Raw genomic sequence first — 27,897 nt, forward strand, 5'->3', positions numbered from 1 at the left:
TCAGCTACTCACAATGTCGGTTTCAAAAGTAGCAATGTTTATTAATGTTCCTCAAAAACAATGACATTTCTCTGATCCCTGATACAACATAGTATAATGATGTAGCACAATTGTTCCAGTAAGACTGATATAATGGTTAATTATTTTAATACATTAAAGAAAACAAAATTGAACCTTGGAACAGAAACACCACTGAAATAGATTTAGGGATATATTGTAGCATTCATGTTTGGTAGAGGGGTTTGTGGATACACCTGAGTGGTTTGATTTTGCTCTGGCTGTTGCTTGAAATAATTAATAGCTGCCCTCACACCTGCTTTTATTGCTGGCTTCAAAGCTGCTCCTACACCAAAGCCAGAAGCTCCAGATGTGGCAACAAGTAGAGCATCATACCCCAAATCCAGCGATGCCTCTATTGCTCGATCCTCTGCCTGCTTCTCACAACATTGTGTAGCATAGTATACTGCAGTACCTGCGCTGTACCAGCCACTTACCACGGGTAACCACTGAACCACATTATATATGCTCTGTTCCCTCTCATTCTCACAATCAGAATCCACTGAGCGACGCCATTTACGGCCATCAGTACAGTGTTGGAGCCACAACCGTGATCCATTTTGTGGGACAATAGATGCACCATTCCTTTTCACAACATGAAATTCCCCAGATATGTTAAAATAAATGCCTGCACAATATGACCCTAGCCCTTTACAGTGCTTTTTAGCCTCCTGTAGTGACTTGTGTATCTCTATATCAATCCCTTTAAGCATTATCCCTTGTTTTTCATGCCAAACACCAGAACAACAATGGGTACAATTGTACAATGAACGTGCCACAAAAGAAACTAAGTTGAACCTCAAAACCTCAGTATCCAGCGTATGACCCTTCTTTACAGTGTTTTTATTAGAATGGTATGGAATGTACTCCTTCCACTGGATAAATAACTGTCTTAACATCTCCTTGGTATCTTCATCTCTTAGAAATTCTGAAAGGAAAGTGTCAGTCTCTGATATGCATCCCACCTGCATCAAACCAAGTCCAAGGGCTGGGCCAACATAATGCAATGAGACGGCAGGAAGACTCTCAAGATACTGAAGACAATGTTTCATGAACTGTTGACAGGACTTGTTTTGTCTTGCCCAGGAATAATCAATAGGGAAAGAATGTGTGTTATAATTCAGCTCGCTCACTTCAGGTTTGTTGTTCAACAAAGGTTTGTTGCCATTCATGGCCCTGCAGTTGATGCATGGATACAGCAGTAGGAGAGTCAGGAAAATGAAGATGTTATCCATGCTTGAACTGAGAAAATATCAAAATCATATATTAGACAATGAAAAATGTACACTATACATTAAAAAGATCTTTAAAAATACTGGTCAATTTTAAAGGGACAATTAAAACCCATATTTTATGTCAGTCATTTAAAAGAAATGATTAAACCATTAATATTTTTTCACATAAGAATATTTATGAAGCACACCCATCAAGCACAACCTGGCTACCTATATCAGAGGTATAATAAATATTTCTATCCAGGTTAGGATTAAATTACTGCATGTAAAGTTGACTGCACAACTATAATTTTTTGTACCTGCTCTTTAGAAATGTCTATGATATTACTAGCTTGAAGGGCAAACCATTAAACACTGCAGTTATAACTGGATGCACAGATTGTATATAACTGTTTACATCTACACTTAAACTTAAATATCTATAAAAATAACTTTCAACAAGTTTCTATTTTGTCTGAAAAAGACAGGAACCACTTAAACCTTATTATGTAGCAAAAGAAACAAGGTCATTTTTTGTGTTGCTTGAAAATTCTTTTTATACAAATTAAAGGTACATTAAATTCAAATTTTAATATCCCCTCAAAGGGCTAGATTACGTGTGAAGCGCTATTTATCGTTCCCACTCATACATCGGATAGCAAGCATTTTACAAGTTGAAAGTAAAAACGTAGAAAATCACTAATGCGTTAATGTATTCCCCTATAAACTTCAATGGAGCATGAAAAGTGGAAAAAAAACTAACACCCATACTTGCGCACAAACCCGATTGCGTTTCCTCAAGTGTACTAACCTGATATGAAATAAGAATATTTCACATTCCAATGTTCTTCACATAGCAGAATATATATTTATGATTATATATAAGTATATATATATATATATATATATATATATACACCTATATATCTATATGATTATATATAAGTATACATATATATATATACCTCTATATCTATATGATTATATATAAGTATACATATATACATATATATATATATATATATATATATATATATATATATATATATATATATATATATATATAGAAATATCTATTTAAAAATAATTAGAACATATTCCCCTATATGAAGAACATTGGAATGTGAAATATTTTAAGTACATATACAGTTAAATACTTTATATACATATTTAGACATGTGTATGTATGTATCTCAATGGTAAAGCCCTTTGCAGCTCTTTTTTTCCCTAACACCCGAGACCTCATATATTTGAGTAACTTTTTATGCAATTTTTTTAAAATATTTTTTATTAGACAGTGTTATAATGAGTGTAACTGTACTGTATAGTGTATTTTTTTATTATTTTTGTAGAACTTTTTTGACTTACTATTAACCAGAGTTTTGATGTTGTGCTATCCCAATCCACGTTAAATTAATTGCGCTCAAGTGAACGTTTTTACTTTCAACTTGTGATATATGCACTACTTCCAACACACGCCAAGATCTGCGATAAACCTTTATTCGTTTGCGCGTAACAATGAGAGCGCCATTCATAATCTAGCCCTAAATGTTTAACTAACGATGATAAAATAAGATTTCAGTAACCATTCATTATTTGCCTGCCTTTGCTATAATATACTTAAAAAGTGCAATGCTCCACTCCCTCTAGAGAGGCTAGAGCCTCCATCACGCTTAAAGGGACAGTAAACACCTTTTAGTTAGCTCAGAGCATTGGTTCATTTACATCTTTCCCTAATTAGCTAAGGAGACCAGGAAGATAGTCTTTCAAAAGGTGTATTCTTGAACTACAGTGCACATTTTTATGGTATACATGTTAAATGGGTTTAGGACATTTTTTTACAATGCAGTCATTTATTGCTAATATATGTTATGAGTTAAATTCCCCTTAAAGGGACACTCACATCAAAATAAACTTTTATGATTCAGATAGAGCATGTAGTTTTAAGACACTTACCAATTTACTTCCTTTATCAAATTTTGCAGTCTCTTTATATTCACACTTTCTGGGGAACACGATCCTACTGAGCATGTGCACAAGCTCACAGGGTATACGTATACTAGTCTGTGATTGGCTGATGTCTGTCACATGATACAGGGGGCCTGGAAAATGGGAGAAAAAATAAACTTGACAGAAAAAAACTACTGCTTATTTTAAATTCAGAGTAAGTGCTATTGCATTTTCTTTTTATTGTGTACTTGTTGATTATGTAATTCTATTGCATTGAGTGGTCCTTTAACTATGGTACATTTCACAGAAATTGCTTATGCACATTCAAGTATAAAATTATAATTTATACAAAAATGAATATATACAGATATTACTTTAACACCAACATTCCTTTTCAAAAAGTTTATACAAGGTATAAATGTAATACTCAAAAGTTTGAAGGCTTCTGTGAAGAAATGCTTAGAGAAGTAAATGACATTTCAAATATAAAACAAATAACATTACATTCCCCATTCCAATCCATTAGAACTTGTGCAATAAAAAAAGCACGACAGCTATGACTGCTTTATGTGTTAGAATCAGATTTTTTTATCTAACGAGTAATATGAATTTATAATGTGTGCAGTTAACATTTTAATAAATATTGTCCCCAATCAAGCAGTAGTTATTGAGCCACAAATGCATTATAAAGTTGGCTATCATTAACATTCCTGAAAGTACTTATAACTCACATAACCCACATCACTTAGCCAATTTCCTTATGAGTGGTTGACTGCTGGGTAAAACAGTTACCTTTCCTATCTTTCTGGACCATTAATGGGTGAGTAGACACTCCTCATGTGTAAACCACGTTTTCACTCAATATTACACCACTGTAGACTGTTTGATACAGCAGCCATGCGCATTTTAATAGTTGAGTTACCGTTGAAGGGATTTAAGTGTATGGAAAAGTGTTATTCCAGCGAATCAGAACCTAAGACCTTTTTGTTAAAAATTTATAGTCAGAAATAAATCTCATTGTAAAACGTTTACCTAGACATTATGTGCAAGATTACTAGATTACAATTAAAATATTTCTCCCACGTTAACTTGTGCGCATATTACAAGTTGAAAGAAAAACGTGACCGCACAATCGCAAACTAAATTTGCTCTCTTCAAGTTAGCAAGACTGAAGACTTTGCGTAAATGGTTAGGGCTAAACGTAAAGTTGTATTACAGACCACATACATACATTAAAATTAACAGTTACTCTCATAAATACACTAATAAAAATGATTCACATAAATATCAAAACAACAATTATAAGGGTTCAAAGGTATATGGTATATGACAATGTATTCGAATGCAACAATTGGAAATAGAATGCGCTAAAAAGCTAGGATATAGAAATGGTTATACTGATTATATATGTGTTTTACACTTTATAAAAAAAAACTCTCTTTGGGGCATATGTATCAAGCTCCGAATGGAGCTTGATGCCCCGTGTTTCTGGCGAGCCTGCAGGCTCGCCAGAAACAGCAGTTATGAAGCAGCGGTCACAAAGACTGCTGCTCCATAACCTGTCCGCCTGCTCTGAGCAGTCGGACACACATCGCCACAATACAACCAGATTGAGTACGATCGGGTTGATTAACACCCCCCTGCTGGCGGCCCATTGGCCGCGAGTCTGCAGGGGGCGGCGTTGCACCAGTAGCTCTTGTGAGCTGCTGGTGCAATGCTGAATACGGCGAGCATATTGCTCGCCGTATTCAGTGAGGTCTGGCGGACCTGATCCGCACTGTCGGATCAGGTCCGCCAGACCTTGATAACTAGAGGCCATAGTCTCTATATAAATTATATTTACTCATAAATAAAATCACTGCAAATTCTATTAGACAATGTTAGACAATGTATGACAATGTTAAAATATATTAGACAATCAATCCCTTTAGGGCAGGGGTGTCCAAACTTTGCTCTCCAGAGGTTTTGGAACTACATTTCCGATGATGCTCAGACAGCATTTTATCTAGTTGAGCATCATGGGAAATGTAGTTCCAAAACCTCTGGAGAGCAAAGTTTGGACACCCCTGCTTTAGACGAATTAATCCATCCATTCATTCATAAAACGTGTTCATTCAGTACAATATGTATATTATGGATCCATTCTTATATCTGCCATATAATAGTTGCTAAGCAATTTTTAAAAAGGTTTATCGGTTGTGGCCACAACCTAAATGTCAATCACGAACAGTTTCAGGTGCTGAGCTCAGATTATTTCACAATTTAAGAAAAAAAGACTTCCATGTATGTTTTCACCGGGTTCTCCCGGATCCTCTTACCCGACCTCTCTGACTCTGTGTATATTTCCACCAGATTCTCCCGGTGGAATGTAGTTGAATGGAAAGGGCTATGTATATTTAGATACATATACATGTATGTATATATACATGTGTATTTATGTTTATATGTGTATATATGTATATAGATTCATGTATACACATAAAAACACATATACACATGTATACACAAACATACATAAGTATATCTACTTTGGAGTCCTTTTCACTCAAATACCTGAAAATAAGAAACATTATTTTTAATACATGTTAATATTTAATAATGTTTTTTACTGTGTATGTACTGTAAATATTTTACATTGCAATGTTCTTCACATAGGGACAAAAATTCTATGTATTTCTAAATTGATATTCCTATAAATATCTCTCTCTCTCTCTCTATATATATATATATATATACCTATATATATATTCATATATGTATATATAGGTATAAATATATATTTTACAACAAATACACCAGATATATAGAAATATATATTTAAAAATAAATAGAACATTTTCCCCTAAGTGAAGAACATTAGAATGTAAAATATTCATAACTACCTTTGGGTTAGCGCTGTAGGTTTAACATGGTTAGCGTGTGAGCAATCAGTGTTAGTTATTTTCAGTTTGCACTCTCCATTGAAGTCTAGGGGGAAAAGAACAGTTGTGAAACAAATCTTTCTTTACTCTCTCTCTCTCTCTCTCTCTCTCTCTCTCTCTCTCTCTCTCTCTCTCTCTCTATATATATATATATATATATATATATATATATATATATATATATATATATATATATATATATATATATATATATAGCTATATACCATTAATGGTAGCTTTGCTAAGGTTTCTATTTATGAAATTAACATCTCTGTTCTGAGTTGAATGTTCAATGCACCCCTAACATATGTTTTAAATGATTTAACCTTGTGACTGCCAGAGAAGCCAGCAATGCTTTGCATCAGTGCTGTACAGTAGGCTATTGTTTTAACAATTAAAATGTAAGCAATTTGTTGTGGGGATTTTTGAACTCCAGACTTGGTCCTGTGAAGTGTCTTCTGATAGTAGATCCCAATGGTCAGTTAGCTAGGAAACTGTGATATCTCGGGATGCTTTTGTATACACCCTCTGTTGCTACAGTCTTATGAGTACACATATTATATGCTTCCTGAATTGATTTATGAAAAAGATATATTGTACTATGTAGCCCTTTCTCTTGTTTTTGTTTTTGTTACCTACAGTGTGAATCAAAATATGACCGGTTATAAGCTCTATAGATCTGGAATATTATCATTCTGCCCTAAAACTGTGTTTTTTTGGACAGTCTCTTTCCAAAAATTGAAATTGCTACCACCTTGTGAGAATGATAAAAGTGGGTAGGAACTTAAATGGTTGATGGCTAAAAGAAGGCCCTAATACAGGTACATTTTAAAAAGAGGATTTTACACAAGCATTTGAACTACAGGGAGTGCAGAATTATTAGGCAAATGAGTATTTTGACCACATCATCCTCTTTATGCATGTTGTCTTACTCCAAGCTGTATAGGCTCGAAAGCCTACTACCAATTAAGCATATTAGGTGATGTGCATCTCTGTAATGAGAAGGGGTGTGGTCTAATGACATCAACACCCTATATCAGGTGTGCATAATTATTAGGCAACTTCCTTTCCTTTGGCAAAATGGGTCAAAAGAAGGACTTGACAGGCTCAGAAAAGTCAAAAATAGTGAGATATCTTGCAGAGGGATGCAGCACTCTTAAAATTGCAAAGCTTCTGAAGCGTGATCATCGAACAATCAAGCGTTTCATTCAAAATAGTCAACAGGGTCACAAGAAGCGTGTGGAAAAACCAAGGCGCAAAATAACTGCCCATGAACTGAGAAAAGTCAAGCGTGCAGCTGCCAAGATGCCACTTGCCACCAGTTTGGCCATATTTCAGAGCTGCAACATCACTGGAGTGCCCAAAAGCACAAGGTGTGCAATACTCAGAGACATGGCCAAGGTAAGAAAGGCTGAAAGACGACCACCACTGAACAAGACACACAAGCTGAAACGTCAAGACTGGGCCAAGAAATATCTCAAGACTGATTTTTCTAAGGTTTTATGGACTGATGAAATGAGAGTGAGTCTTGATGGGCCAGATGGATGGGCCCGTGGCTGGATTGGTAAAGGGCAGAGAGCTCCAGTCCGACTCAGACGCCAGCAAGGTGGAGGTGGAGTACTGGTTTGGGCTGGTATCATCAAAGATGAGCTTGTGGGGCCTGAGGATGGAGTCAAGCTCAACTCCCAGTCCTACTGCCAGTTTCTGGAAGACACCTTCTTCAAGCAGTGGTACAGGAAGAAGTCTGCATCCTTCAAGAAAAACATGATTTTCATGCAGGACAATGCTCCATCACACGTGTCCAAGTACTCCACAGCGTGGCTGGCAAGAAAGGGTATAAAAGAAGAAAATCTAATTACATGGCCTCCTTGTTCACCTGATCTGAACCCCATTGAGAACCTGTGGTCCATCATCAAATGTGAGATTTACAAGGAGGGAAAACAGTACACCTCTCTGAACAGTGTCTGGGAGGCTGTGGTTGCTGCTGCACGCAATGTTGATGGTGAACAGATCAAAACACTGACAGAATCCATGGATGGCAGGCTTTTGAGTGTCCTTGCAAAGAAAGGTGGCTATATTGGTCACTGATTTGTTTTTGAATGTCAGAAATGTATATTTGTGAATGTTGAGATGTTATATTGGTTTCACTGGTAAAAATAAATAATTGAAATGGGTATATATTTGTTTTTTGTTAAGTTGCCTAATAATTATGCACAGTAATAGTCACCTGCACACACAGATATCCCCCTAAAATAGCTAAAACTAAAAACAAACTAAAAACTACTTCCAAAAATATTCAGCTTTGATATTAATGAGTTTTTTGGGTTCATTGAGAACATGGTTGTTGTTCAATAATAAAATTAATCCTCAAAAATACAACTTGCCTAATAATTCTGCACTCCCTGTATTGGTGGTATAGGGGTTAAGTAGTGTAGGGGGTGTTTGCAGTGGGCTATTGGCGGTATAGGGGTTAATAGGTTAGGAAGTTTATTGAGGTGGGCTATTTGCGGTTTAGGGGTTAATAGGTTATGAAGTTTGTTGCAGTGGACTATTGGCAGTTTAGAGGTTAATAGTTTAGAAAGTTAATTGCAGTGAGCTATTGGCAGTTTAGGGGTTAATAGGTTAGGAAGTTTATTGTAGTAGGCTATTGGCAGTTTAGGGGTTAATAGGTTAGGAAGTTTATTGTAGTAGGCTATTGGCAGTTTAGGGGTTAATAGGTTAGGAAGTTTATTGTAGTAGGCTATTGGCATTTTAAGGGTTAATAGGTTAGGAAGTTTATTGTAGTAGGCTATTGGCACTTTAGGGGTTAATAGGTTAGGAAGTTTATAGCGGTGGGGTATTGGTTGATTAGGGGTTAGTTAGTGCAGGGTTAGTTAGTTAGTTTGCAGTTTTGGATTATGTTGGTTTAAGGGTATATTTATTAGGTTGTGTGCTATATATTTTAAAGGGATCCTTTCATTTACATCGCCAGTGTTGGTGCCGATGTTGGTTGAAATATTTAGCCAGCATCACCACCCATTACGATGTATAGTAAAATGCCCCTCTGCAATGCTGCCTTTAAAGAGTAATGTCGGCAATTTTGAATAATTAGCCGGCATTCTCAATATCACATCGGATCCCTTTTGAATATATTGCCACCTTGCAGCACTTTCGATCATCGGGGTCAAAGTGATTAACACCCAGACATTGACACCTGTGGTCAAGTCATATTTATGACAATGTGACAAACACTCTTTAGTCTGTTCTAGACCTAGAAAAAATGCCCAAAACTCCCCTTTGATCCCGCCCACACAAAACTACCGCTATGATGCCACTATCTTAACCCCTTCAGGACGGAGGCAATTGTCCAAGTTCTGATCGTAAAGAACTGTATAATTTGAGCTATATGTTTGTTCAACCATAATTTACCTCTTTCTCATTAAAGGGACACTGAGCCCAATTTTTTTCTTTCATGATTCAGATAAAGCATGCAATTTTAAGCAACTTTCTAATTTACTCCTATATATCAATGTTTCTTCGTTTTCTCTTGCTATCTTTATTTTGAAAGCAGGAATGTAAATCTTAGCAGCCAGCCCATTTTAGGTTCAGCACCATGTATAGCGCTCGTTTATTGGAGGCATACATTTACAAACCAATAAGCAAGCATACCTAGGTTCTCAACCAAAAATGGGCCAGCTCCTATGCATCACATTCCTGCTTTTTAAATAAAGATAGCAAGAGAACGAAGAAAAATTGATAATAGGAGTAAATTAGAAAGTTGCCTAAAATTGCACGTTCTATCTGAATCATGGAAGAAAAAAATGTGGGTTTAGTGTCCCTTTAAGTGCACCCACACTTATTATATATCGCTTTTTAGAGGACAAATAGGGATTTCTTTTAACATTAAATATTTATATATAAACTATAATTTTATATGAATAAAATCTAAGTAAGTGTGAAAAATTGAGAAATGTTATGTTTTACAAACAATTCTATTCTGAATATCATGAGTACAACGATGCGCCTCATGTACAGATTCTATGAGGTTTCAGGAAGTTACATGGCAAAATTTTGGACCTGCCCATTTACATGGAAATTTGACACAATTTTCTTGGCCTACGCTACCTTTGAGACTGTATTGCAGCCCAGGAATGAAAATTACCCCATCATGACATACTATTTGCAAACTTAGACAAACCAGGGTATTCCAAAAGGGGTACGTTCAGTCTTTTTTGTAGCCACTTAGTCACAACACCTGGCCAAACTTAGTGGTCATATTTTTTTGTGTTTTTTTTTTCTCACACAAACACTGCCCTTTTGCTATTTGGATCATCATCCTTATATGTTTTACTGCTATAATACACACATATTTGCATTCAGCGATGTCCCATGAGTACAACAATATCCCACATGTACAGGATTTTTGGGGCTTCAGAAAGTTACAGGGCCAAGTATTGGGCCTTCTCATTTATATGGAAATTTGGTACATTGATTTTCTGGGCCTATGTCGCATTTGAGACATTATAGCAGCCCAGAAATAAAAATTACCCCATCATGGCATACCATTTGCAAAAGTAGACAACCCAGGTATTCCACAAGGGATATATCCAGTCTTTTTTTTGTAGCCACTTAGTCACAACACCTTGCCAAATTTAGTAGTCATATTTTTTTGTGTGCATTTTTCACACAAACACTGCCCTTTTGCTATTTGGATTATCATCCTTTTATGTTTTACTGCAATAATATTTGTGTTCAGCGATGTCCCATGAGTACAACAATACCCCACATGTACAGGTTTTATTGGGTTTCAGGAAGTTACATGGCCAAATATGGGGCCTGCCCATTTACATGGGAATTGGGCACATTGATTTTCTGGGCCTATGTTGCCTTTGAGACAGTATGGCAGCCCAGGTATGAAAATTACCCTCATCATGACCATTTGCAAAAGTAGATAACTCAGAATATTCTAAAAGGGGTATTTGAGTTTTTTTGTGTAGTTAATTTATCGTAACTTTAGAGTTGCTGGGCTTAACGTAAAAAAGGACTAGAGAAGTTCAGGGGATCCATGAAGTCAGGAATACAGAATAATAAGATAAAGTAAATCAGGAACACAGTAATTTGAAACAAAAGTTTAACTTTGGATGGTATATTCTAAATCAATCAGTGATACAGAGGCCAGGTAGAGAGGGGCAGTAAGGCCAATAGTAACTAGTCCTTCCTAACCTCTTTTTATAGTAGACTCTGCACCTTTTCTGGGTGTCTTTTTGCAGGCTGTGGGGGATCCTTGAAGGAAAATGCCTGCTGCAAATTCTCTGGAAAATGTCTGACTGAAATATGGGAAGATTAGGGGTCTGGTTAAACAAAATACCAGCTAAAATATTTAAGAAAAGTATATGGTTTCCCTGTGCCTGCTTTTTTGTACAGCACATATGCATTATACACTGTGACCTGCAATACATAGATGGCTACTTTTTTGTACCAGGTGTTGGTCTTTCGCTGAACCAGATATGGCTGCATGCACTGGTCAGCTAAATCTACTCCCCCCACATTTTTGCTGTACTCAACAATGAACTTTGGTTTTTGGATCTGTTCATCTGTACCTTTCACAGACACTGGCACTGTAGGTTCATTGTTCATTGTGGACAGCATGTACACTTCTTTTTTGGCAGTGTACCAAAGGGCCAGTAGTTCCCTTGGTGTAAAACTATCTATCTATCTATTGGGTTCTTGTAAAGCACGGCTATTCACCCGTAAGGGTCTCAAGGCGCTGAGGGTTGCAGTTCAGTCGAAGAGCCAGGTCTAGAGGTCCTTTTTGAACTTAGTTAGGGCGGCAGCTTGTCTGAGGTGCAGCGCGAGGGTGTTCCAAGTCTTGGCTGCCAGGCGAGAGAAGGATCCGCCTCCCGCTGTGGTTGTCCTGATGTGGGGGATGACTGCGAGGGCTTGGTTGTCCGATCAAAGTTGTCTGGCAGGGGTGTAGAAGGTAACGCGGTGGTTCAAGTATTCGGGACCGATGTTGTGGAGGGCTTTGAATGTGTGGGTGAGAAGCTTGAAGGTTATTCTTTTGTTGATGGGGAGCCAGTGCAGGTCCCGCAGGTGTTTGGTGATGTGGCATTGACGAGGGATGTCGAGGATTAGTCTGGCTGAGGCGTTCTGGATGCGCTGTAGTCTCTTTTGGAGCTTGATGGTGGAGCCGGCGTAGAGTGCATTACCGTAGTATAGTCGGCTGCTGATTAGGGCATGAGTGACAGTCTTCCTGGTCTCGGTTGGGATCCATTTGAAGATCTTTCGCAGCAAGTGAAGTGTGTGGAAGCATGCAGAAGAGACAGCGTTGATTTGCCGGTCCATGGAGAGCGATGAGTCCAGGATGATGCCTAGATTTCGTGCATGGTCGGTGGGGGTTGGAGGGTGTCCGAGGGCTGTGGGCCACCAGGAGTTATTCCAAGCGGATGTGGTATGACCAAGGAGGAGGACTTCGGTCTTGTCTGCGTTCAGCTTTAGGCAGTTGTAGCTCATCCAGGTGGCGACTGCTGTCAGCCCTTCGTAAACGTTTCTCTTGGCGGTGGTGGGGTCACTGGTGATTGAGATGATTAGCTGGGTGTCGTCGGTGTAGGAGACGATGTTGAGGTTGTGTCGTCGGGTGATGGCGGCGAGAGGGGCCATGTAGATGTTGAATAGGGTGGGGCTCAGCGAAGAGCCTTGGGGTATACCGCAGCTGATTTCTGTGGGCTTGGAGGTGAAGGGTGGGAGTCTAACTTTCTGGGTTCTGCCGGTGAGGAAGGAGGTGATCCATTCCAGGGCTTTGTCGTGTATGCCGGCATCGTGTAGTCGGTTGTGGAGGGTGAGGTGGGAGACAGTGTTGAATGCTGCTGAGAGGTCTAGGAGAATGAGGACGGCGGGCTCTAACTCAGTCGAGTAGGGCGAGGATGTCGTCTGTGGCAAGGAGGGCGGTCTCAGTGCTGTGGTTGCTCCTGAAACCAGATTGGAAGGGGTCCAGGGTGTGGTTGGCTTCGATGTAGTCAACGAGTTGCGCATTGATGGACTTCTCGATAACTTTGGCCACAAAGGGGAGCAGAGAGATTGGGCGGTAGTTCTTCGGATCATTTGGGTCAGCCGTGGTTTTTTTCAGTAGGGGTTTTAATTCTGCATGCTTCCAATCATCCGGGAAGGTGCCAGTTTTGATGGAGCAGTTGATGGTGCTGCAGAGCTCGGGGGCGATGGTGTCAGCTGCTTTGTTGAAAATGTGATGCGGGCATGGGTCCGAGGGTGCTCCGGAGTGGATCTATCTCATGATTCTGATGGTGTCCTCTGTGGTGAGGGGGCTCCAGATGTTCCATGGGGGTATGCGGTGGTGTATTTGGGTGAGGTATAGGTGGGAGTTGGTGGGTAGGCAGTGGTGGGTAAGTTCTGGGGCGAGAAGCTGTCATAGATGTCGATGATCTTGTGGTGGAAGTACATTGCGAGGTTATCGCAGAGGTCCTGGGAGGTCAGGATGTTGTTGTTGTCACTGTTGGGATTGGAGAATTCCTTGATGACTGTGAATAGCTCCTTGCTGTTGTGGACGTTGGCATTGATTCTATCTTGGATGGCTGTCTTCTTGGTGGTTTTGATGAGGTGGTGGTAGGTAGTAATGGCTTCTTTGTAGGCTGTTTTATTTGAAGGGGTCTTGCTGGATCTCCAGGTCCTTTCCAATCGCCTGCAGTGGCATTTGGAGACCTGGAGGACAGGGGTGAACTAACTAGCCTAGCTGGTGGGTTGTGGTTGGGCGGTTTGTTAAGAGGGGCAAGGGTGTTGGCGCAGTCTGTGAGCCAGTGGTGGAGGTTGCGGGCGGAGGAGTTGCATCTGTGGAGGTAGCTGGGGGGCACTTGTTCAGGGTGGAGTGCAGTTGGTCTTCGGTGATGTTGTTCCAGTTTCTGCGGGGCGGGTGGTGCTGCGGGAGGTGTGTGGTGGGTTTGTTGAAGGAAAAGTGTATGCAATGGTGGTCGGTCCAATGGAGTTCGGTGATGTGGTTGACTGAGATGTGGTTGCCTGCAGAGAAGATAGGGTTGAGGGTGTATCCGGCTAAGTGGGTTGAGTAGTAGGTAGTAATGGCTTCTTTGTAGGCTGTTTTATTTGAAGGGGTCTTGCTGGATCTCCAGGTCCTTTCCAATCGCCTGCAGTGGCATTTGGAGACCTGGAGGACAGGGGTGAACTAACTAGCCTAGCTGGTGGGTTGTGGTTGGGCGGTTTGTTAAGAGGGGCAAGGGTGTTGGCGCAGTCTGTGAGCCAGTGGTGGAGGTTGCGGGCGGAGGAGTTGCATCTGTGGAGGTAGCTGGGGGGCACTTGTTCAGGGTGGAGTGCAGTTGGTCTTCGGTGATGTTGTTCCAGTTTCTGCGGGGCGGGTGGTGCTGCGGGAGGTGTGTGGTGGGTTTGTTGAAGGAAAAGTGTATGCAATGGTGGTCAGTCCAATGGAGTTCGGTGATGTGGTTGACTGAGATGTGGTTGCCTGCAGAGAAGATAGGGTTGAGGGTGTATCCGGCTAAGTGGGTTGAGGAGTTGACGAGTTGCTTCATTCTGATGGTTCCAAGGTTTTCTAAGAGGTTGGTGGTGTTGTGGTCGTTGGGGTTGTCTAGGTGGAAGTTGAGGTCACTGAAGAGGATGTAGTCTGTTAAGGGGAGGGCGTGGGGTGCGATGAGGTCGGTGATGGAGTCGCAGAAGGCATGACAAGGTCCGGGGGGTCTGTAGATGAGGGTGCCACGGAGGGTGGTGTTGGGACTGACCTGGATCTTGAAGTGTAGGTGTTCCAAGCCTGGTGAGTAGTAGTCAGAGCTGGTTGTGACGTGCAGGGAGTGTTTGTGGATGATGGCAATGCCTCCTCCCGGTCGGTTGCTGTGGTCCTTGCGGGAGATCTTGTATCTGTTGGGGATGGCCATGTCAGGCATTGATCTGGGGTTCAGCCAGGTTTCGGTGAGGAAGGCAACGTCTGGGGAGGTGGAGTTGAGAAGGTTCCAGATTTCGACAGCGTGCTTGCGGACGAAGCGGGTGTTGAGGAGGATGCTGTTGAGGTAGTTGCGGTTGTTTTTGCGTGAGGTGACTGGCAGGTTAGTGGTTCGGAGGGAGGAGAAGGCGCGTGAGGTGACTGGCAGGTTAGTGGTTCGGAGGGAGGAGAAGGCGCAGTTGCGGCAGGTAAAGACTGCCGTTGCGCCCCTCTTTTGCCATATGTCAGCTTTTGGGGAAACCTGTACAATCTTTACGCAGTGTGCCACAGGTGAGGGTTTCAAAATAAAATACATTTTAATTCCTTCACTACCGGGACTTTCAGAGAAAAACTTGCCCAAAATACTGAAGAATTTTTAGCATTTTTGCTATCACTCCATTTAAACAGAAATAGAGCCTTGGTTATTTTGTTTACCTGTCAAAACTATATATATATATATAGTTTTAAGTAGACAACCCAAGGTATTGATCTAGGCCCATTTTGGTATATTTCATGCCACCATTTCACCACCAAATGCGATCAAATAATAAAAAAATGTTTAAATTTTTTCAAACTTTGCTTTTCTTACTGAAATTATTTACATACTGCTTCATAGTGCAATCATGACAAAATTGTTGTAAAAGCTTCTCTGGGATCCCCTTTGTTCAGAAATAGCAGACATATATGGCTTTGCCATTGCTTTTTGGTAATTAGAAGGCTGCTAATTTCAGTTGCGCACCACACATATTATTCCTGGCAGTGAAGGGGTAAATTGTGTAGCTTGTAATAGTAATTTTAGCTTTAGTGTAGAGATTACACTCCCACCTGACACTTCCCAACCCCTGATCCCTGCCAAACAGCTCTCTTCCCTCCCCCCCCACTGGTCACCGCCATCTTAAGTACTGGCAGACAGTCTGACAATATAAAAAATTAAGGCTTTTTTTAAATTTATTTTTTATTTTTCTGCAGGTTAAGATCCCCCCTTACATTCCAACCTCCCTGATCCCTCCCAAACAGCTCATTAACCCTCACCCTCTAACTATATCCGCCATCTTCGATACTGGCAGCTGTCTGCCAGTACCTATAAAATGTTTTTTTTTTTGCTTTGTTTTTTAATTTAAAAAAAATTCTATATTTTTTTACTTATTTTCTGTAGTGTAGTGGCCCCCCACCTCCCGCAATCATTATTTAGGGCCCCCCACACCCCTTTTTCTGTAGTGTAGCTAGCCATCCCTCCCTGTCCCTTTTTTTTCCTGTAGTATAGGGCCCTCCCAGTCCCTCCCCCTCTGCTGCTGGGCTATCCATCCACCACCTGTGGCCCGCCCACATCTCCCGCCGGCACCAGCAACGATCGTTACAGATCAGGTATTTGCCCTTGTATGGAACCAGAGCACCAATCGTCCTCCTGTTCCAGATGCCTGGAGCTTTAGGAAATCCAGCTGATGGAGCTTCCTGAAGCTCAGACATATATATGTCTTGTGGTACGATGAGCAAAGTACCGCAATACGTACATATATGTCAGATTGGGTGAAGGGGTTAAACAACTTTAATGCTTGTATAATAATTGTCCAGCCATAGATGGTACCCTTTATTCAGCAAGTGTAGGAGGAGATCCCATACAATTTTTCTATTTGTGCCAATTAAATCTGGGCAGTCAGGTGGATCAAGGTGGCTATCATTTCCCTCATAAATGCGAAATGCCCAGGTATAACCTGTACTGCATTCGCACAGTTTTTAAAATTTGATTCCATAGCGTGATCACTTAGATGGAATATATTACTTGAAAAACAATCTTCCCTTAAATTTCATAAGGTCTTTATATATACAGATACTTTTGCCAGGGGTGTAATTTTCTTAATTTTTTTCAGAGAGGGGGTTTATCAGGGTGTGTATCTTATATAGCCTGTCATGCAAGGGGGCATTTGTAGGGGGGCACTGGGCATTATTGTTAAAATTAAGATTCCAGCAGCTGTTTGTATCTATCCCTCTTCATAATCCCTGGGAAAAGAGGGGTGGTCAGGATGGGGTTCTGGTTCCAGTAGGAACGTATGCTGGGCTTCTTCACTATGCCCAATAAATCATTTTAATTTCAGATAGGTCAGTAGGTGCCAGGAATTGGGAATTTTCTGACAGATACTGCCTGGCATATAAATTTGGTTGAGCAACTATATTCTCAAACATGTTAAATGTCAGAAACAAGTTGAAATAATTAGGGCCAGATTACAAGTAAAGCGCTATTTAACGCTTCCACTTGATCGTTAACTTTTGCACTAGTCGGGTTGCTCTTGTAGTATGAGTTTAAAGTAAACTGTTTTTGCTCGCAAACTAACCCGACAAGTGAAAACATTTTGAACTTACAATGTCGTGTCTGCGTTCACGTATTCCCCCATAGAATATCTATTTAAAAATACTAACAACATATTCTGCTATGTTCAGAACATTGGAATGTCAGATATTTACAGTAAATACACAGTATAACACTTTATAAAATATGAATATTGCATAAATATGCTTTTACATGTTTTTATCTACTTGATAGCAAAGGGCTCCAATGCACTTATATACAGTATATGTCTATATATGTGTACATATGTATTTATGTGTATATATGTCTGTAAATACATATATAAACATATAAATACATAAATACATATGTACACAGAAAATTGTTGCAATTACAAATGTTTAGGCATTTTCATGTTTATTTCTTTTGTTTTTATTGGTATAACACAAAAAATCGGATAACAAAATGCCAAATCTGACACATTCCACGCAAAACTCCAAAAATGGTCTGGACAAAATTATTGGCACCTTCTCAAAATTGTAAGACATAATTGCATTCCAGGTTTGTGATGCTTCTGTAATTTGTAATTAAACTCACCTGTATCAATTGACAGGTGCTGACAATATAGAAATCACACCAGAAACCAGTTAAAATGGTGAAAAACTGACTCAACCTTTCTGTTGTGTTTCTCTGTGAGCCACACTGAGCATGGAGAAGAGAAAGAGCAGCAAATAATTGTCTGAGGATTTGAGAACAAAAATTGTGGAAAAGCAAGGACAATCTCAAGGTTACAAGTCCATCTCCAGAGATCTTAATTTTCTTGTGTTCACTGTGCACAACATTGTCAAGTAGTTTACAGCCCATAGCACAGTAGCTAATCTCCCTGGACATGGACGAAAGAGAAAAATTAATCAAAGATTGCAACAAAGGATTGTTCAAATGGTGGATAAAGAATCTTGATCATCTTCCAGACAAATTCAAGCTGACTTTTAGGCACAGGGTACAAATGTGTCAGCACGCACTATACGTTTCCACACCTTAACAGACCCAGACCGGCACCACATCGAAAGTAATAAAAAGGAGCAACTTTATTATATGAGTTAAAAGGTATTGGACACACCAGAAAACAAACATACCAAACAGCTACTGTTTAGTTAAAAAGTGAAAAGGCTACAACCTGGGCCTGATGACGTCACTGACGCGTTTCAGGTGTTACCCGTAGTCATAGTTACCGTCATAGGGTCTAACTATCCATATATAGGTAGAGGTACAGGTGTAAGCCTTTAGCATAATGCTGCAATATTAACACTTAATAGTCACAACTTGTCAATGAATTTTCTTATACCCTTATTTGCTTAATGTGAATGTATAAGTTGAACTCGCCTGAGAGCTTTTTAATAATATTACATTTTAACGATATAAACTTTGTTACAGTACTGTATATTTTAGACATCTCTAAGATCTTATATAATCTTTACTTAATTTTCTACACAGTTAACCAGTTAAACAATTATTTCACATCTATACCATACATTAACGTTTCCATATATCAATTAGGAGACACTTTACAGTGGACAATTTAGAGTCTTATAGCCAAAATGACTGTGTGTGTGGTATATTATAACTTATTACCCCTAAAAGTAACAATGGAACGCAATGTGGATGTACAACAGTATTATTCTCTAAATCAAGCTTTTGATATGGAACAAAACAGTGCTGAATTTGAGACTATCTTTTCAGCAAGTCAGACTAATTCGGCCTTGCGTGATCTATTCTATGAGTTGGAGAAATTACAAATCAAAGAGACACGATTGAAGTTGGACAAGTGGACCTTGGAGAGATATCATAATTTGAAAATAGTCCCCCGAGGTCTAAGACTCAACAAGTATCCAACATTTGAGGTAAATGATATGGAATTTGTTAATGAGTGGAACGATGTTCTACAGGAATGTTCCATAAGGCTCCTTTTGTTAATTATAGAGTATAAGACTAAGGAACTAGCTGTGACCAGAGATAAGATTGTGGAACTACAAGTGAATTTGGATACATATACAGTAGATCCAACATACACAGAGCTGGATGTAATTCTAAATACCACAGTGGAGGAAGTGAAATCCGAGATTATAAAAGTCAAACACAATAAATACATCAGGGACTCGGAAGATTATAAGAATAATCAGGCATTTGTTTGGAATAAGAAAGAGCGAGTTCAACAATGGAGAACATTTAACAGATCAAGAGGCAGAGGAAACAGAGGCAGAAGAGGAATGAGGTCCCGTGAATATAGAGACAATCGAAGAGAGGGAGATTATCAAGTCCCACCTCATAATGGACATAAAAGAGTGACTGTTTCAGACATGGAGGCCGAGTCTGGAGAAGATGAGGCTGGGGAGTACCCCGAGATGTCTGAGAGTGAAAGTTCTCTACCTACTCCTAGAGAGAAGAGGACCAGAGGGTCAATACTTAGGACTAGAGGTGGTAGTTGGAGAGGTAGAGGTCAAATATTAAATCATGCCGAAGTGTCTGAAAGAGCAATCTATAATACAGAGGTACAGGAAAATGAACAGGGTTATAGAGGAGATAGATCAAGATCTTCCGTTAGGGGAAGAGGTAGGAGAAGACACCAGCACCCAGCTAACAAGTATATACTGCAAAATAGAGTAGAAAGGAGTAGAGCATCACAGGATGAAGAAGAGGCAGACTCTATGCAGCAGGTTTTTCATTTAAGCCAAGAAAGAAGCGAAGGGGGGGGTTAAGAAACGGGGGGGGGGGTTAAGAAACGAGCAGAGGGACAAGATGGGAAGATCAAGGTACCATCTAAGAACCCCAAAATAGACAATATCCCTGAAATTATAACAACCCCTTCAGGTAACAAGGTTACTATAGTGGGTAGTGTTATTAATCTGACAGACATAGAACTTACTAAAGAGGAATATAAAACCCTTAATTTGGGTCTTGGTTTTGTCCCAGAAAGGGATTTTAATGTTTTTGATACATTAATAGACCTAAATAGATTTGTCAGAACTCTTACTCTTAAAAGGCATTTTTCTACTGCGACATCTGCAGGTGACTTAGTTAGAGATGATTTTGTAACATCAATCACTAACATTTCTGAAGCAGAGAATAGCAATAGGTTAAAGTTTGAAGACCTCTGTTGTCTACAAGATTTGAAAGATCTGGAATATCAGGGCACAGATATAATGTGTGAGAGTGATGATCTAGATTTGAGCAATAATAATAAAATCACATGCAACTTTTCTGCTAAGTTGTCCTTTTATCCGCTACATAGTAGGGGAAAAGTACTTGAGCTCTTTCATAAAACTATAGAAAGAGAGTTGAATGACTTAAATAATAACACAATTACAGTAAATAAAAAGAACCATAGGCATTTGAGTAAAAGTAAAGCCATACGAGCAACTACCACCAGTCTCAAAAATAGGAAAGATTTGGTTTACAAAAAATCTGACAAGGGAGGCAGTACAATGGTGCTATATAGGGATGTATATGTTGCCGAGGCCCTCAGACAACTTGATGAGGATACATATTTCAAACTATGCAGGGATCCAACTAGGATGTTTATGCAACGGATTGGGTCGATGGTGGATGAGGGGATAGAGAAAGGCTTTATAGATAAAAAAACAGCACAGTTTTTGCTAGTGGAGCACCCTAAGACTCCCCTCTTCCACCATCTACCCAAAGTTCATAAATCGTTGGATGACATAAGAGGTAGACCGATTGTTTCAGGGATCGGGTCACTCTTAGAACCTTTGTCAGAGTGGGTTTTAACCAAGGGTTGTTTTAACCCATATAATAAAATTGCTCCTTTTTATTACTTTCGATGTGGTACGGTCTTGGTCTGTTAAGGTGCGGAAGTGTGGCAATCATTAAGGATACCCACAGGGCACCCTCGAGTATAATTTTTCAGGTGATTTATGCATAGGTCTTGCCTGGATACCGGAAGTCCAGATGTACTATCTGCAGAGCTCGGAGGGCTGGATATAGAGCAAGACACTAGACTTTAATGCTCGCACAGAGAGGAGACGGCGAGGACGGATCAAATCCCACAGTAAGTGACATTTATTTGTTCCATTTTTTGGCTGCCGTGGGAAATTAAGTACTACATATAAGGAAGTAAGCACAGTTGCATGCTGTGTCGTCATTACGGCTACAAGAGTGACTTGATATTGCTGTGTGAATTACACTGATTGATATCCCTTTGAAATCCGGATCCTGCTGGGGTTGTGAATCAGCGATGTGTGTGTGTGATCGCTTCTCCCGCACTATACGTTGCCATCTGAATGAAAAGGGACGCTATGGTAGGAGAGCCAGGAGGACCCCACTGCTGACACAGAAACATAAAAAAGCCAGATTGGAGTTTGCCAAAACTTATCTGAGGAAGCCAAAACCCTTTTTGGTAGAATTTGCTGTGGACAGACAAAACAAAATTACAGCTTTTTGGTAAAGCCCATCATTCTACTGTTTTCAGAAAAATAAATGAGGTTTTTAAAGAAAAGAATACAGTCCCTACAGTCAAATATGGTGGAGGTTCACTAATGTTTTGGGGTTGCTTTGCGGCTTCAGGCACTGGATGTCTTGACTGTGTGCCTAGTATTATGAAATCTGAAGACTACCAAAGAAATATGTGGTGCAATGTAGGGCCCAGAGTCAGAAAGTTGGGTCTCCATCAGATACCATGGGTCTTACAGCAGGACAATGACACAAAGCACACGTCAAAAAGCACCCAGAAATGGTTTAAGACAAAGCACTGAAGGAGTACTGAACTGGCCAGAGTCCAGATCTCAATCCCATAAAGCACCTGTGGAGAGATATCAACAGCAGATGGGAAAAGGAACCCTTCCAATCTGAGAGACCTGGAGCAGTTGGCGAAAGAAGAGTGGTCCAAAATTCCAGTAGAGAGGTGTAAGAAACTCATTGATGGTTACAGAAAGTTATTGACTTCAGTTATTTTTTCCAAGGGGTGTGCTACCAAATATTAAATTGAGGCTGCCAGTAATTTTGTCCAGTCCATTTTTGGAGTTTTTTCTCCACCTTTTTGTGCCATACTAATACAAAGAAAAGAAATACACATGAGAATGCCTAAACATCTGTAATTGCAACAATTTTCTGGGTGAAGTGGTGCATTATCTGATAGAAATGCAGGGGTGCCAATATTTTTAGCCATGACAGTATAGATACATATATATATATATATATACATACATACGATCGTCTGGGGTTGTCATGTTCTTTGTTCAGAGGAGAATTGCCTGGTATTTCGGGACTGGACTGACCTTACTTGGCAGGATAAGACTGATATACTTCAGGAAAGTTTTCTTCTGTGAAAAGTACACTGGTCCAAAAGAGGCTGCTTCCGGGTGGTAAATCGCCATAGAACAAGCCACTGAGCTGTTGTTCGTTCCTGGTAGAGCGCTTCTCTCTTCGAATGCAAATTATTATGACCCTGGGAAAGTCTCCCTATGGGTGATGGGGGAAACTAGACGTGGACTCCTTGCCCAGTGTGCTTAGAGGAATGTGGCTGCACCTCACTGACGAGGCCCATAGGAGGCCGAAACGATCATCTGGGGTTGTCATGTTCCTTGTTCAGAGGAGAATTGCCTGGTATTTCGGGACTGGACTGACCTTACTTGGCAGGATAAGACTGATATACTTCAGGAAAGTTTTCTTCTGTGAAAAGCACACTGGTCCAAAAGAGGCTGCTTCCGGGTGGTAAATCGCCATAGAACAAGCCACTGAGCTGTTGTTCGTTCCTGGTAGAGCGCTTCTCTCTTCGAATGTATATACATACATACATATACATTTTTACAGATGTATATGTATGTATTACAAATTGGTTAGCAAGAGAAACTAACCGCAAAAAGATACTTAATAAGCACTCAAAAGACCCCCAATTATATGGAGTTGGAAAAAGAATCACACAAATTAAAACATAAATCTTTATTAGAAATATTAAAATCTGGGATTTGTTAAAACTAAAATGCTGGTCTGGAATTCCCAGTACAAAGACTGGATATAAAACACTAGAACCTCTGGTTAGGTGTTAAAGGGACAGTAAACTTTAAAAATAATGTTATATAATTCTGCACATAGTGCAGAATTATATAACATTATTTAAGTGCTATAGTTATAAAAGCCTTTTTTCCCTTTTAATATTTTAAGAATATGGCGCTTTTACAGACCCGCTCTCTGCCCTCTGCTGAGCGGGTCTGTTTTTTTTACTCAGCGCGTCGGGCCAGCTGTATAGTCACAGCCCGGCCCGACCGTGCCTTAACATTAAGTGAAGCTTATGGCGCGGTCAGGCCGGGCTGTGACTATACAGCTGGCCCGATGCGCTGAGTAAAAAAAACAGACCCCGCTCAGCAGAGTCTGTAAAAGCGCCATATTTTTAAAATATTAAAAGGGAAAAAAGGCATTTATAACTATAACACTTAAATAATGTTATATAATTCTGCACTATGTGCAGAATTATATAACATTATTTTTAAGGTTTACTGTCCCTTTAACTAATGGCAGATTGAAGAGCAACTGGTTTGGATTGTATATCACTAGAAATTGTAAATTAGGGTCAAGAGAGTATAGTTTGATAAGGTGATATGATCTCTGCAAAAGCAGCTGGCACTCTCATCTAATGTATCCTAAATGGTAAGGTTAATCGCATGGGAAATAGGTGACAATAATGTTGTATGTTAAACACATAGGTAAAGTTGTACAATAGAGCAGTCGTATTATATATGATCGGTTATAACATCTGCTTAGCTGCATATAATGTGTAAACCATAGTTAACATTATTATAAAGTTAACATCATAATGGTTGTAAAACATACTACATACCTATTTAAACAGTGGGAAAAAGGACCCCTTATAGTAGGTAGAGTAATGAGTTTATATAATTAACCCTGATAAGATTCTTGGTTATGTGAATAATATCATATATCCCTATATAAGGGGTTAAGTATTAGATTAACCAACAGCTCAATCAATTGTAACTGTTAGGTGTCTCTATTACCAGAATATATGTGGCGAAAAAAAGAGTTAAAGTGCTTGGTGTAAACTTTTACAGGCATTGTACAGCCTGACTATACCTACTCATAGACCCTGATTGAACGTTGATTGAAATAAAACACAACAGGTATATAGGGGTAAATTATATTGTTCTAAGAGCTGACATTAAGCCCATTTAAGAATAATGTATTAGCTATAGTTCTGTTATACCAACTGTAGTGCTAGTGATACAGATTACATAACCAGTAGCTAGTTTCGATTCAGCATTACATTTGTATCCTAGCAGCGTTCATATGGTTTGGACCGCTGCCAATTCTAACGCTTATTCATATTAGGTATCGAACCAAGTGACACCTCAAACTATGCTAGGTGCTGTAGTGCAGTATGGAAAAGTTGCGGCTGAAAAGTGAGCGTTAGACCCTTTCCTGACTGACTCCAAATACCAGAGGGCGGTAAAAACCAGCGTTAGGAGCCTCTAACGCTGGTTTTCACGGCTACCGCCCAACTCTAAATCTAGGCCTCTGTCAGCAGAGAGCTCCTAAATATTTGATTCCCTGCGAGTCTATTCAGCGTCTATATGATATGGAACTCTGCCAGTTTAGTTGCTCATTGCTCAGTGTCAATAATGAAAGACACATCATTCCCTGCTCTGCCGCTTCATTACAGCCTCTATTCAGTAGGTAAATTGTTTGAAATGGCTATATTAGCAAAGAGCTATTAGTATGTGGGTTTGCAATGGTACTATTTACTATGTAGCGTGAATGTGATGCGGACTATTGCCATCTGTGACACGCTTCACTATATACTGTAGATGTCTCGAGATGTCAGCTGTTATTATTGCTTAAATACAAATTTCAAGTCAACTTGGGTGCAGGTCTCGAGTTTATTATATATCATTATAGTCTTAGTGTCACCAGTTACTTTATACACAGTTCTAGTTAAAGAGATATTGCCAGCAAGTGTGGACTTTAAAAACTACAACGAGCTCCCAAAAGCTCCCCCTTCCTCCCTTGACATGTTTCGCCGGGTTTCCGGCTTTATCAAAAGGCCTACTACAGTTGGTATAACAGAACTATAGATAATACATTATTCTTAAATGGGCTTAATGTCAGCTCTTAGAACAATATAATTTACCCCTATATACCTGTTGTGTTTTATTTCAATCAACGTTCAATCAGGGTCTATGAGTAGGTATAGTCAGGCTGTACAACGCCTGTAAAAGTTTACACCAAGCACTTTAACTCTTTTTTTCGCCACATATATTCTGGTAATAGAGACACCTAACAGTTACAATTGATTGAGCTGTTGGTTAATCTAATACTTAACCCCTTATATAGGGATATATGATATTATTCACATAACCAAGAATCTTATCAGGGTTAATTATATAAACTCATTACTCTACCTACTATAAGGGGTCCTTTTTCCCACTGTTTAAATAGGTTGTAGTATGTTTTACAACCATTATGATGTTAACTATGGTTTACACATTATATGCAGCTAAGCAGATGTTATAACCGATCATATATAATACGACTGCTCTATTGTACAACTTTACCTATGTGTTTAACATACAATATTATTGTCACCTATTTCCCATGCGATTAACCTTACCATTTAGGATACATTAGGTGAGAGTGTCAGCTGCTTTTGCAGAGATCATATCACCTTATCAAACTTTACTCTCTTGACCCTAATTTACAATTTCTAGTGATATACAATCCAGTGCTCAGGAGTCAATGGAGGAGAAGCAGGACACCTGAACAGTTAGGAAATGACCTTATGCATCAGGCTTTTTGGATGTACGCAATAAAAGTTTTCTCAAGTGAAGCTCACCAACTATTTATTACAGGAGGTCTGTTTTAAGGAAATAGTGCTGCAATCTAGTGCTCTTGCAAAACTGCTGCCATATAGTGCTTCAGGCAAGTGCATTCTCTTGAGCTTACGTCCCTGATTTTTAACAAGAGATACCAATAGAACAAAGACAATTTGATAGTAGAAGTAAATTAGAAAGTTGTTTAAAATTGCATACTCTTTCTGAATCTTGAAATAAACATTTGGGTTTCATGTCCCTTTAAGAGTCAGATTTTTGGGTGTGTCGGTCCCATAGATCTCTAAGCTGCTTCTTTGAAGCCTTGCTTCAGGTTTTAATCAGAATCATATCATTATAAGACCAGCTTCCACTCAGTCAAAACCTTAACCTGATTTTAAGAGTCCTTTGGGCTCCTCCTTTTGAGCCTATGCATTTCTCTTTGTTTATACATTTTTCTGGGCCCTGTAAGGGGCAGAAATCTACGGCAATAACTTTAGCCACTTGGCTTAAGGCCTTAATTTGCAAGTCCTACTTGGTGGCAGGGAAGTCTCTCCCTGAGCAGATTACTGCTCATTCTACTAGAGCAGTCAGAACTTCTTTGGTGTACACTGTAACGAAGCTTCCATAGAGCAAATTTGTCAAGTTGCTACTTGATCCTCCTTGCTTACTTTTACTAAGTTCTACCATTTTAATGTGCTTAAACAACTCTCCAATTTACTTCTATTATCAAATTTGTGTTGTTCTCTTGGTATCATTTGTGCAAGAATAAAGCTGGGTAGGCTGAAAGAAGTTTAGGTGCACACGTCTCTTTAGCACCCCATGACAGCACTGTTTGCAACTATGTATAAAATTGCTACAAGCATTGTTGCATTGATGCTAGACGATTAAAGACATGTGCATGTTCCTGAGTTCACTTAGCATTATTCTTTAACAAAGAATACCAAGAGAACTGAAGAAAATTGATTACAAAAGTACTTTGGAAAGATGTTTAAAATTTCTTGCTCTATCCATTGCATTTAGGCTTCATTTTGACTTTACCGTATCATTCAGTATGCTACGTTTATATAAGGGGTTGATGCACATTACTGGGTTCCTGTCATCTTTATTATTTCTTGCTGACTGTTTGAATGGGATATGGAGTACATGAACTTGAATACAAACGTAAGAACAAAAAAGTAGATATGAGTTAGTGCTTCATAAGAGTCCTCTTGAGATATAGTATATTTGTCAAAAAAAATGCATAAATACTACAAGACAAAAACATAATGCCCTAAGAGAATAAATGTAGGCTTTCTATTTATAACTGCAATATTCGTTTTTCATGCAGCACTTGGTTTGCTATTTTAAATGTGTGCACTGCTGAGATTGCGAAATGAGTTTTCCTTTTCTATGCAATGATCTGCCTAACAGCTAAATGGATGCGAAATCATGAGCACATTTAAACAAAACATTCCAGCTTGTTCACTTTATATACTAGTAGACTTATTGTGAAAAAGAAACAAGCTGATATAGCAATCTCTCCCAAGCAGACTTATATCCCAATTTTTTTTCGTATATTGAAAATATTTATAACAATAATATTTATAAAAAAAAATTAGAAAGTTAAAACTCACTTTATATTGTAGTCTAGAAGAACAGCAATTGGTGTTTGTTAAGCTCTCGTTGCAGTCAGAAGCATTTTGTTTTAAAAAGGAACAAAGTTACA

At 39.3% G+C, this 27,897-nt stretch overlaps 1 protein-coding gene across 1 annotated transcript; it reads right to left on the reverse strand.

Moving 5' to 3' along the window:
* Positions 1-16: 16 nt before the first annotated feature.
* On the reverse strand, positions 17-27,897 carry APOF (apolipoprotein F). The gene is made up of 3 exons (XM_053704974.1): positions 27,806-27,897; positions 3,228-3,373; positions 17-1,299 (listed from the first exon to the last, which is right to left on the reverse strand). Exon 3 carries the CDS (start codon positions 1,290-1,292, stop codon positions 204-206), a length of 1,089 nt encoding a protein of 362 aa, XP_053560949.1. The 5' UTR covers positions 1,293-1,299; positions 3,228-3,373; positions 27,806-27,897; the 3' UTR covers positions 17-203.

This window comes from Bombina bombina, chromosome 3 (genome assembly GCF_027579735.1).
Source record: "Bombina bombina isolate aBomBom1 chromosome 3, aBomBom1.pri, whole genome shotgun sequence".
Taxonomy (NCBI): domain Eukaryota; kingdom Metazoa; phylum Chordata; class Amphibia; order Anura; family Bombinatoridae; genus Bombina; species Bombina bombina.

Bases quoted from the DNA above. Each gene is read 5' to 3' on its own strand.
- APOF (XM_053704974.1), bottom strand. From the start codon at position 1,292: ATGGATAACATCTTCATTTTCCTGACTCTCCTACTGCTGTATCCATGC.